General features: G+C 45.3%; 1 protein-coding gene across 1 annotated transcript in view; it reads left to right on the forward strand.

Moving 5' to 3' along the window:
* The window catches only part of sxph (saxiphilin), a 107,569-nt gene that overhangs the window by 71,752 nt on the left and 22,971 nt on the right, over window positions 1-12,846 (forward strand). Inside the window, exons 7-9 of the mRNA XM_063069274.1 lie at window positions 5,732-5,889; window positions 9,594-9,780; window positions 12,221-12,369. Of these exons, the coding sequence (XP_062925344.1) occupies window positions 5,732-5,889; window positions 9,594-9,780; window positions 12,221-12,369 (494 nt within the window). The remainder of the gene's footprint in view (window positions 1-5,731; window positions 5,890-9,593; window positions 9,781-12,220; window positions 12,370-12,846) is intronic.

Consider the following 12,846-nt stretch of genomic DNA (forward strand, 5'->3'; position numbering starts at 1 on the left):
TCCTGATGACAGCTGTGAAAAGAACGCAAGGCCTGGAAGTTTTGCCCATGATAGATAGGGCTATATCCACTACTTTTTGTAGGATTTTCTTTTCAAAGGCATTGGTTTTTCCATACCAGGCTCATGATGCAACCAGTCAATGTACTCTCCACCACACAACTATAAAACTTCAGATATCATGCCAAATCTTCCAAAACTTCTAAGGAAGTAGACGTACTGCTGTGCTTTCTTCACAATGGAACTTGCATGCTGGACCCAGGACAGGTCCTCTGTGAAGATAACAGCAAGGAATTTAAAGTTGCTGACTCTCTCCACCTCTGATTCCCCAGAGGGGACTGGCTCATGGACCTCTGGTTTCCTCGCCCTGAAGTCAATAATCAGCTCCTTGGTTTGCTGACTGGTTAAGAGGTTGTTGGTCTGACACCACTCAGCCAGATTTTCAATCTCCTTTCTATATATTGATTCATCACCACCTTTAATTTCGCAGCGAAAGTGGTGTCATCAGCAAGCGTAAATATAACATTGGAGTGGTATTTAGTCACACAGTCATAAGTGTAAAGTGAGTAGAGCAGGGGCTAAGCACACAGCCTTGTGATGCACCTGTGCTGATGGAGATCGTGCAGGAGATGTTTTTGCCAATCTGAACTGACTGGGGTCTGCAAGTGAGGAAATCGAGGATCCAATTACAGAAGGAAGGCATTGAGGCCAGGGTCTTTAACCTTATTGATTCATTTTGAGGGGATGTTAGTATCGAATGCCCAGCTGTAGTTGATACAGAACATCCTGATGTATGCGTCTCCACTGTCCAGATATTCCAGGGTTGGGTAAAGAGCCAATGAAATGGTTTCTGCTGTTGACCTGTTGAGTCGGTGAGCAAATCTAAGTCGGTTCTCAGGCAAGAGTTGACATGTTTTATCACCAACCTCTCAAAGCACTTTATCATAGTGGATGTAAGTGCTATTTTGCAATAATCATTGAGTCAAGTTATCATGTTGTTCTAAGCCACCAATATAATTGGAGTCCCCTTGAAGTAGGTCGGTAACTTAGACTGCCGAAGCAAGAGGTTAAAAATATTGGTGAACACTCCAGCACGAGGAAATCTGCAGATCTTGGAATTTCAAGCAACACACACAAAAAATACTGGTGAACGCAGCAGGCCAGGCAGCATCTATAGGAAGGGGTACAGTCAACATTTCGGGCCGAGACTCTTCGTCAGGACTAACCGAAGGAAGAGATAGTAAGAGATTTGAAAGTGGGAGGGGGAGGGGGAGATCAGAAATGATAGGAGAAGACAGGAGGGGGAGGGATGGAGCCAAGAGCTGGAAAGTTGATTGGCAAAAGGGATATGAGGCTGGAGAAGGGAGAGGATCATGGGACAAGAGGCCTAGGGAGAAGGAAAGGGGGAGGGGGGAAGCCCAGACGATGAGCAAGGAGTATAGTGGGAGGGACAGAGGGAGAAAAAAGGAGACAGAGGAGAAAAAGATTAATAATAATAAATAAATAACGGATGGGGTACGAAGGGGAGGTGGGTCATTAACGGAAGTTAGAGAAGTCAATGTTCATGCCATCAGGTTGGAGGCTACCCAGATGGAATATCACCGCACCAGGCCATTGTCTCCCACACCATCACCAACTTTATCCGCTCAGGGGACCTCCTATCCACTGCTACTAACGTTATAGTTCCCACACCCCGCACTTCCCGTTTCTACCTCCTATCCAAGATCCACAAACCTACCTGTCCAGGTAGACCCATTGTCTCAGCTTGCTCCTGCCCCACCGAACTCATTTCTGCATACCTCGACACGGTTTTATCCCCGCTTGTTCTATCCCTTCCTACCTATGTTCGTGACACCTCTCACACTCTGAATTTTTTCGATGATTTTAAGTTCCCTGGCCCCCACCACTTTATTTTCACCATGGATGTCCAGTCCCTATATACCTCCATCCCCCACCAGGTAGGTCTCAAAGCTCTCCGCTTCTTTTTGGATTCCAGATCTAACCAGTTCCCCTTTTCCACCACTTTCCTTCATCTAGCGGAATTAGTCCTTGCTCTTAATAATTTCTCCTTTGGCTCTTCCCACTTCCTCCAAACTAAAGGTGTAGCCATGGGCACCAGTATGGGTCCCAGCTATGCCTGCCCTTTTGTTGGCTTTGTGGAACAATCCATTTTCCAAGCCTATACTGGTGTCTGTCCTCCACTTTTCCTTCGCTACATCGACGACTGCATTGGTGCTGCTTCCTGCACGCATGCTGAGCTCGTTGACTTCATCAACTTTGCCTCCAACTTTCACCCTGCCCTCAAGTTTACCTGGTCCATTTCCGACACCTCCCACCCGTTTCTTGATCTTTCTGTCTCTATCTCTGGAGACAGCTTATCTACTGATGTCTACTATAAGCCTACGGACTCTCACAGCTACCTAGACTATTCCTCTTCCCACCCTGTCTCTTGCAAAAATGTCATCCCCTTCTTGCAATTCCTCCGTCTCCACCACATCTGCTCTCAGGATGAGGCTTTTCATTTCAGGACGAAGGAGATGTCCTCCTTTTTTAAAGAAAGGGGCTTCCCTTCCTCCACCTTCAACTCTGCTCTCAAATGCATTTCTCCCATTTCATGCACATCTGCTCTCACTCCATCCTCCCGCCACCCCACTAGGAATAGGGTTCCCCTTGTCCTCACCTACCACCCCACCAGCCTCTGGGTCCAACATATAATTCTCTGTAACTTCCGCCACCTCTAACGGGATCCCACCACCAAGCACATCTTTCCCTCTCCCCCTTTCTGCTTTCCGCAGGGATCGCTCCCTAGGCAACTCCCTTGTCCATTTGTCCCCCCCATCCCTTCCCACCAATCTCCCTCCTGGCACTTATCCTTGTAAGCGGAACAAGTGCTACACATGCCCTTACACTTCCTCCCTCACTACCGTTCAGGGCCCCAGACAGTCCTTCCAGGTGAGGTGACACTTCACTAGTGAGTCGGCTGGTGTGATATACTGCGTCTGGTGCTCCCGGTGTGGCCTTCTGTATATTGACGAGACCTGACGCAGGCTGGGGGACCATTTCACTGAACACCTACGTTCTGTCTGCCAGAGAAAGCAGGATCTCCCAGTGGCCACACATTTTAATTCCACGTCCTATTCCCATTCTGATATATCTATCCACAGCCTCCTCTACTGTTAAGATGAAGCCACACTCAGGTTGGAGGAACAACACCTTATATTCCATCTGGGTAACCTCCAACCTGATGGCCTGAACATTGACTTCTCTAACTTCCATTAATGCCCCACCTCCCCTTCGTAACCCAGCCATATCTATCTGTCTGTCTATTTATTTATTTATTTATTTATTTATTCATTCATTCATTCATTCATTCTCTCTCTCTCTCCTTTTTTCTCCCTCTGTCCCTCTCACTGTACTCCTTGCCCATTCTCTGGGCTTCCCCTCTCCCCCTTTCTTTCTCCCTAGGCCTCCCATCCCATGATCCTCTCCCTTCTCCAGCCTCATATCCCTTTTGCCAATCAACTTTCCAGCTCTTAGAGCCATCCCTCCCCCTCCTGTTTTTTCCTATCATTTTGGATCTCCCCCTCCCCCTCCCACTTTCAAATCTCTTCTTTCAGTTAGTCCTGATAAAAGGTCCCGGCCTGAAACGTCAACTGTACCTCTTCCTATAGATGCTGCCTGGCCTGATGCATTCACCAGCACTTTTTGTGTGTGTTGGTGAACACTCCAGCCAGTTGATCAGCAGAGGTGTTTAGTACTCTGCCAGGTACCCCATCTGGGCCGGTTGCTTTCCATGGGTTCACCTTCTTAAAGGTTGCTCTTACATTGGCCTCCAAGACTGAGATCACAGGGTCACCAAGGGCTGTGGGAGTTTGTGAAGGTTCCTCCATGTTTTGATGGTCAAAATGTACATAGAAGACATGGAGCTCATTTGGGAGCGAAGCCCTGCTGTCATCTGTGTCGCTTGGTTTCACCTTGTTGGAGGTGATAGCATCCAAGCCCTCTGCAGCTGCCAACCATCCTTCAGTAATTCAGGTTTGGTCCAGAATTGCCACTTTGCAAATGAAATGACTTTCTGGGAAGTGTATCTGGACCTCTCGCATCGCCAGAGCTGAAAGCCACTGATCCGCCCCTCAGCAGATTGTCAATCTTATGGTTCATCCAGGGTTCTAATCGGGGAAGACTCTGAATGATTTTGTGGGACATACTCATCTATGACCTTTTTTTAAGAAAGTCCATGACAACCATGGTGTAGTTGTTCAGATCCTCTGATATTTGAACAAGGCCAGGTCTACCGATTTGTAGCCATTCCTCTGCCTCTTGCGATCACCTCTTTGTTGTCCTTAAGGCATTAGTGGAAAACAAACACAATCAGAGACAATTCCATGATAGTACAAAAGATTCCCCATAGAGTTTCTTTGCTGAGGGAAGGATAGGGTTGTGCAGGTCGGTTCAAGAATCTGATGGTTGAAAGGAAGTAGCTGTCCTTTAACCAGGTGACGTTGGACTTCAGGCCTGATGATAACGGTGAGAAGAGGGCATGGCCTGGATAGTGAGGATCCTTGATGGCATATGTCTCCTCCTTGAAGCACGGTATACCTCCTGTAGATGCTGTCGATGATGGAGGTGGTTGTGTCCCTGATAAACCAGTCTGTGTCCACTATACTCTGCAGTCTCTTGGGCCCCTGTGCTTTAGAACTGCTGTACCAGTCTATGATGCAACCAGTCAGGGTGCTCTCAATAGTGTTTCTGTTATGTCAGTGTTGGTGAGGTCGATTTCACCATTGCATCGTTGAAGTAGTAAAAGGAACTAGGATGTCACCATCAGTTGTTAGTAAATGGGATTGCACAGAGATACAGAGGATAAATGTTTTCCTAATACTGCAGGGAACAGCACTTCAAGGCATTGTTCAAAAGGCGAAAATGGTTTACATTTGTCCTGCACCTTCCCTGAACTCAGGTTGTCCCAAAGCATCTCAATCCCTTGGAGTAGTTTAGAATTGCTGTCTGTCTGGAAGCCCAATGGGGGCAAGTGTGGTAATAGTTCCGTTGTGCTAAGTGTGGGATAAATACCAGCTACTCACCACAGCTTGCCTCCTTTTCCTTGAATTTTTCCACGTTTTTATTTAGGGTAAAAGACATTCTCTTTTCTCCCCTCTTCTATTGAGCAGAATATACAAAAACCTGAAAGTCGTCCCACTAGGCTCAAGGACCACTTCTATTCTGCTGTTAGACTCTTGTGCATGGACCTCTTGAACGATAAGATGCACTCTTGACCTCACAATCTACCTCGTTATGACCTTGAACTTTATCATTTCCCTACACTGCACTTTCATTGCACCTTTACATTTTATTTTTGCATTGTTATTGCTTTACCTAGTTCTTTCTCAATGCACTGTTTGATGACTTGAATAGCATGCAAGTCAAGCTTTTCACTGTATCTTGGTACATGTGACAGTAATAAACCAAATTTATTTAGGGGCAGCATGAGAGTGTAGCAGTTACCATAACACTATTACCTCAACAGCAACCTGGCTTCAATTCCTGCCACTGTCTGTAGGGCGCCTGTACTTTCTCTCCCAGACCACGTGGGTTTCCTCCCATACTCCAGATATGTAAGGGATAGTAGGTCACATGGGTGTAACTGGGACACAAAGGTGAATGTAGAGATCAGCTTGACATTTACTATACTGGAGATTAAGTTGTTAAGGTGTTGTCCCTTTCTTCTCCTCAGTATCTGAAGCAGCCAAGTACAGATTGCTGTGCGCTGATGGAACACAGGCCAACGTTACCGATGGGAGAAAATGCCACCTAGGCCGCGGTCCTGGGAACGCAGTCGTGACTAGATACAACTACAGGAAGAGCGCCCGGAAATTCCTCACCCTGGTCCAGGTTCCATCTCCTCCTCCGTGTCATGTAAAACCAGAAAGATACTGGAAATGCTCAGCACCTCAGGCAGTGTCTGTGGGAAGAGAAATAGGGTAAACTTCAAACTTCAACCTAAAACAACAATTACCACAGATGCTGCTTGACCCGCTGTGTGGTTCCAGCATTTTCCGTTTAGTTTTTATTTCACTCGCTTGCTGCCCCCATGACTGTTTGACCAGGTTATAGAATATAGAATATAGCACAGTACAGTAAATGCCCTTTGACCCAAGACGCGCTGATCTAATGACCTTGTACTCTAATAATCTTATACTCTAAGATCAATCTAACCCTCCATTATTATATCATCCATCTGCCCATCTAAGAGTTTCTTAAATGTCCCTAATGTATCTGCCTCTACCACCATCCCTGGCAACACGTTCCACGTGTTCACAATTCTCTGTGTAAAAAAAATCTTACTGTACTCCTGATTTCCCCTTCACTTACCTCCCATCACTTTAAAATGATGCCCCCCATTACAATCTAGAGTATAGGAAGTTTCTCTGGCCTCTCAGATCTATGCCTCTTATCATCTTGTACACCTCTATCAAGTCACCTCTCGTGCTCCTTCACGCATTAGAATCAGTTATATTAATCTGCTGAGGGGTGTCATATAATGGACTGTTTGACCCAGATATCTAAACCCATTTAGGCAACAGGACTTGGGCTGTTCACAGACACAACGATCGATTCATATGTGAGTGGACTTTATTTCCTTGATCAATGATTGATTGGCTTACAGCACAGGACAACTGCACTGTTTTCTGAAAATGCAAATGGGTCTGGTAAATGTTAGTAAATGCAGTGAACACAGCATGTAGACCATGGACCATGAACAGGACCATGATCAGCACAGCTAATTAAGCTAATAATGCCAATTTACACTAATCCCATTTGCCTGAACAATGTCCATATCTCTTCATTCTCTGCACATTCATGTGCCTTAGAGCCTCTTAAATGCTTCTGTTGTATCTGCTTCTGTCATTGCAGAATAACTAGACTCTGAAAACTCACACTTGTTCCTCAATCACATTTTATTTAACTTCAGAATCAGGGTTTATTAAAATAAGTAATTAAATAAGTAGTGCAGAAAGAGAGAGCAAAAAGACTGAGGGAGTGTTCATGGATTCATCATCCATTCAGAAATCTGATGGAGGAGGGGGAGAAGCTGCTCCTGAAATGTGGAATGTGTGTTTTCAGACTCCTGTACCTCCTCCTTGATGGTAGCAATGAGAAGTGGGCAAGTCCTGGGTATTGGGGATCCTTAATGAAGGATGGCACCTTTTTGAGGCATCACCTTTTGAAGGTGCCCGGATGCTGGGGAGGTGAGTGCCCCCTGCCCCGCAGGGGAGCCTGTTGCAGAGCACATAAAGGCTTGTCGGCAGGTGGGGTGAGACCCTTTCCCTGGATATTACCATATATGGGCTGGTTGTACCTTCTGGCACTGACCAAACCCCTCGCAGCCGCCTTCCTCTACTTCTCCCTCTTCTTTTAAAATATTGTCAAACCACATTTTGTCTGCTGTTCAGTGTGAGAATCAGAATCAGTTTTATAATCACTGATGAAATTTTAACACAAGAGATTCTGCAGATGCTGGAAATCCAAGCAACACACACAAAATGCTGGAGGAACTCAGCAGGTCAGGCAGCATCTATGGAAGTGAATAAACAGTTGACCTTTTGGGCTGAGAACCTTCATCAGGACTGGAAAGGAAGGGGGAAGAAGCAGAATAAGAAGGTAGAGGAGGGGAAGGAGTACAAACTGAAAGGTGATAGGTGTAGCCAGGTGCGTGGGGGTCGAAGTGAGAAGCTGGAAAAGATGGCTAGTGAAGAAGGAATCTGATATGAGAGGAAAGTGGTCAACGGAAGAAAATGATGAGGAGGGGCCCCAGGGGAAGGTGATAGGCAGGTGGGGAGAAGTGGTAGGAGGGGAGCTAAAGTGGGGAATGGAAGAGGGAATGAGGAGTGAAAAATTACTAGAAGCCAGAGAATTCTATATTCATGCCATCCAGATGGAATATGAGGTGTTGCTCCTCCAAACATGGTGGCAGTAGAGACTGACATGTCAGAATGGGAATGGAAATATCATGAAATTTGTTGTTTTGTGACAGCAGTACAGTGCAAGATGTAAAAAAAAAAGACTATAATTTACAATAAAAATAAATAGTGCAAAAGAAGAATATTGAGTAAGTGTTCATGGCTTGCTGGACCATTCAGAAACTTGTGGTGGTGGGTAAAAGCTAAATGGTGAGAGTTCTTTATGATGGATGCCCCCTTCTTGAGGCACCACGTCTTGAAAATGTCATTGGTTGTGCCATCAAGTGGTGCCCTGATTTCAAAAGCAATTACTCCTGCAATTCATTTCTTTGGTTTACATTGGGATTTCCAACTCTTATCAAATCAGAGGGAGCTGAATCTTTTAAGTCTTTGAATACTTTTGAGGCAGGAGTATGTGATGCTTTATAATCAAGGAGAAAGGTTACCATGTGAAGTTAGGGATGTCAAGTTGAGGTTGCAAATGGATCAGTTGTGATCTAATTAAATAGTAGAGCAGGCTTGAGGGACTAAGTAATCTACTCCTAATGCATGTTTGGAACCCCTTCCTACATGCATAATCACTAAGCTGTCAAATCCGAGTGCTGAGACAGGAGATGCCTAGTCATAGTGATGACATCGGGCGTATTGTCCAACATATCTGAGTTTACCCGGATGTTGCTTAATTCACTTTCAGGATAATTCTGTTTACATATCAATCCCCAAATATTGATGAGAATTATTTTGCAAAGTTGATTGGATTAAACATGTCTCTGAAGTGACTATCCAGCGGTGAGGTTGATGCTGAAGATCCACATTGTGTTATTCTTTCTCCTTTGTATCGTAGCAGTTGAGCCACTTTGGAGGACAGTTAATATTCCTTATGTTCCTAGATGCTGTGATCAGAATCAGGTTTATTGCCACTGGCACATGTCATGAAAGTTGTTGTCTTGTACAGCAGTACAGTGCAAGACATAAAAGATGCTATAAATTCCAATAAGAAATATTTTAAAAATGTGTGTTGCCAGCCTGGTGCCAAGATGAATGCTATCCCCCCCCCCCCCAGTGATGGTGAGGAGTTTGCAGCGGTGGGGTGGGGGGAGGAGGGGATTATGGTGGTCCATATAGTCACAGAGCATAGAAACAGGCCCTTCAGCCCTCTGAGTCTGTGCTGACCATCCACAAATCCCATTCTCATCAGCCCTCACACCCCCCTCCCCAATTCCACCACTCAGCCACACACTACGAGGACTATACAGCACCCAATTAAATCTATTGACCTGTACAATTTGGAGAAAACCAGAGCACCCGTAGGAATCTCACTCAGGAAGTGCGTGCAGACTCCAGACAGAGAGAACCTGAGGTCGGGTCAAACCTGGGTCTCCAGTGTGGTGAGGAGGCAGCACTGACACAAGTCTTCTACCTTGAATCTGTCAAAGTAAATTTATTATCAAAGTGCATATATGTCACTGTATACTACCTTGAGATTCATTTTCTTGCAGGCATTTACAGGAAAATAAATACAATAGAATTTATGAAAAACTATAAATAACAAACAACCATTGTGCAAAAGAAGATAAATTATGCAGATAATGAGAGTAAATGAATAATACTGGGAACCGTCACTCCCCACTGCAGTATCTCTTCGGCCTGAATGGAAAGCACCGACAACTTTTCCAGTTGTTCAGCTCAGCTGGTTTCAACAGGAAGAACCTCATGTTTCGGGACACCACAGTGAAGCTGCTGCTCCTTGCCGACAACACAGACATCAGCCAGGTGTTGGGATTAGACTACGTCACTCTCTTGAAGGGTTTGGGCCATCAAGGTAATGCCGTTGGTGTTGACCAAACATTGCCTCTTGTATTATCTATAAAGATTGGAACTGTTTGCCTTATGACCTCATACCATTTAAGGCAGGTACCAAAGAACCAAAAGATTGCAACCTGGGGAGGTGGCAGTTTGGAGAGGACCAGGTGTAACGGGTTATTTCAGCCACGCTGGTGGGATGGCAGAGTGGAAGGTCTATACTCTTACCTTTATCCAATGGCCTATAGGTCCTATTGCTGAGGTTCCCACTCCCATTTAGTAAATGCTGGAAACTGAATCCTTTGAAAAGAGTTCTAGCCTCACCAAAGCAGAATGGTTCATCCAGAAGGCAAGACTCCTTGGAGGTTTCATCTTGTGTTGGCTGGTCCTTGCTGTCAGGGAGTTATACAGCAGGAAAACAGGCCCATTGATCCAGATTGTCCATGTTGACCAAGGTGCCTTCCCATTTTCCATGTTTGGCCCATATATGTTTAAACCATGTATCTGTCCTAAAGTCTTTCAACCTGCTTCTACTACACGTGGAAGCTCAGTCCATATACTGTACCCACCACCTTCTGCCCTCAGGTCCCCTTTAAATTCTTCCCTTCTCACCTTAAACCTACACCCTCTAGTTTAAGATTACCCCTATCCAAGGAAAAAGACTGATCATCCACTATATCTATGCCCCTGATAATTTTGGTAACATCCATGTGAATTGATTCAGTGCTCTCCCTAGTCTAATCATATCCTTCCCAACTCCATGATCCAGAAGGGCAGCTTCTCTGCACAGAGGGTCATATGTAATTGGAACGAGCTACCAGAGGAAGGAATTGAGACAGGTACAACAATATTCAAAAGACATTTGGGTAGATACATGGATAAGAAGGATATGGATCAAATGCTTGCAAATGGGATGAGCTTAAATACACATCTTGGTTGGCGTGAATGAGTTGGAGTGAAGTACTGACTTCTGGGCTGTGTGACTCTCACTAACATTCTGTATAGATGTAACATGATGCCCTAACTCTTGTACTCAATTCCCTGTCTGATAAAGACACCTTCATTACCATCCTGTCTACCTGTATCACCACTTTTAAGGAACTATATATTTGTACCCTTTGGTCTCTTTATTCTACAACACTCCCCAGGGCCCTGTTGTTTACTGTGTATGACCTGTCCTGGTTTCATTTTTGAAAATGCATCACTTCACATCTGTCTGAGTTAAATTGCATCTGCCATTTCTTTGCCCACATTCCCCAGTTGAAGCCTAGACAACCTTCTTCACTGTCCATGACTCCACTAATTCTGGTGTTGGCTGCAGACTTGCCAACCATTGCGCCCGTACTTTCATCCAAATAGATCATATATGGACAAACAACAGTACCAAGTCCTGTGCACACCACTGGTCACAGACGTCCAGTTTGGAACACTACAACACAGTGTAGGCCCTTTGGCCTGTGATATCCTACCAGTCTTTTAACCTACTCAATGATCAATCTAGCCCTCCTGCCCTAGATAGTCCTACATTTTCCTATTATCCATGTGCCTACTTAAGGGTTTCCTAAATATCCCTAATGTATGTATCTCGACCATTACCTCTGGCAGGGCGCTCCACCTACCTCTGACACTCCCCCCTGTGCTTTTCTCCAATCATCTTAAAGTTATACTCCCTTGTATTAGCTGTCTCTGCCTTGGGAAAAAGTCTCAGCTTATACCTCGAATCATCTTGTACACCTCTAGTAAGTCATCCTTCATCCTCGTTCGCTCCAGAGAGAAAAGCCCTAGCTCATTCCACATATCCTCATAAGACATGTTTTGTAATCCAGGCAATATCCTTGTAAATCTCCTATGCATTTATATCCTATAAATCTCCAAAGCTTCCATACCTTTCCTATAATGAGGTTACCAGAACTGACACACTATTCCATGTCTGGTTTATAGAGCTGCAACATTACCTCATGGCTCTTGAACTCAAATCTCCTGACTAATTAAAGCCAAGACACCATACATCTTCTTAACCACTCGATCAACTTGCATGGCAACTTTGAGGGATCTGCGGAGGTGGACCTGAGGTCTCTCTGTTCCTCCACACTGATAAGAATCCTGCCATTAACCCTGTATTCTGACTTCAAATTCCACCCTGATAATGACAAATTAATAAAGAATCCCCTGCCAACACCTCTGACTCCTTTCACTAAACTAATTTTGTATCAGATTGGCTAGCTCACCATGTATCCCATGTGTCAATCAGTTCCTTGTTCTTTCCTGGGGTCTCACCAATCATTGTGTATACCCTAGACTTGTTAGGCACAGGGAGGACATGCCATGATGGAATCGCCTGGAGTTCATACAGCCAGACTTAGCTATTGAGGGGAGTGCATTGCTGTGGGTCAGCTTGGTGGTCTGAGGGCTGAGCGGAGCACGTTCTGATGGTGGCCTTGTGCTGTGGTTTCTGTCAGGGAGCTCTCTGGAGAACAGCATTGTGCGGTGGTGCTGTATAAGCAAAGCGGAGCAAAGCAAGTGCGAGGACTGGGCACTGAATGCAAAGTCCACACTCCTGGTCTGCATCAGAGCAGCATCAGCAAGCCACTGCATAGAAATGATAAAGGTACTGACTTCAGTGAATGTAATCTAGTCCATGCAACATCCACCACTGGTTCTAAATGACCCAGGGGTACACCTTCCTAAGTCTGCTCTACCACACTTTGATGAAAATAGTTCTGCACATAGTCATAGAGCATGATTTCACAGAAACAGGCCCTTCAGCCCATCTAGTCCATGCCAAACTACTATTCTGCCCAGTCCCTTTGACCAGCACCTGGACCATCACCCTCCATACCCCTCCCCCATCGATGTACTTATCCAAACTTCTCTTAAAAATTGCAGTTGAACTTGCATCCACCACTTCCACTAGCAGCTCATTCCACACTCGCACCACCCTCAGTGGGTAAGTTCTTCTTCAGGTTCCCCTTAAATATTTCACCTTCCACTCTTATTCTGAGAGGTTTTCTTGGGTCCAAAGAACTTATTCCTCAGATCTACCTCCTGCATCCCACCCACCAAGGAGAGACCTCCTCCTGGTTTC

This window comes from Mobula hypostoma, chromosome 2, assembly GCF_963921235.1.
Source record: "Mobula hypostoma chromosome 2, sMobHyp1.1, whole genome shotgun sequence".
In the NCBI taxonomy this organism is placed as follows: Eukaryota; Metazoa; Chordata; class Chondrichthyes; order Myliobatiformes; family Myliobatidae; genus Mobula; species Mobula hypostoma.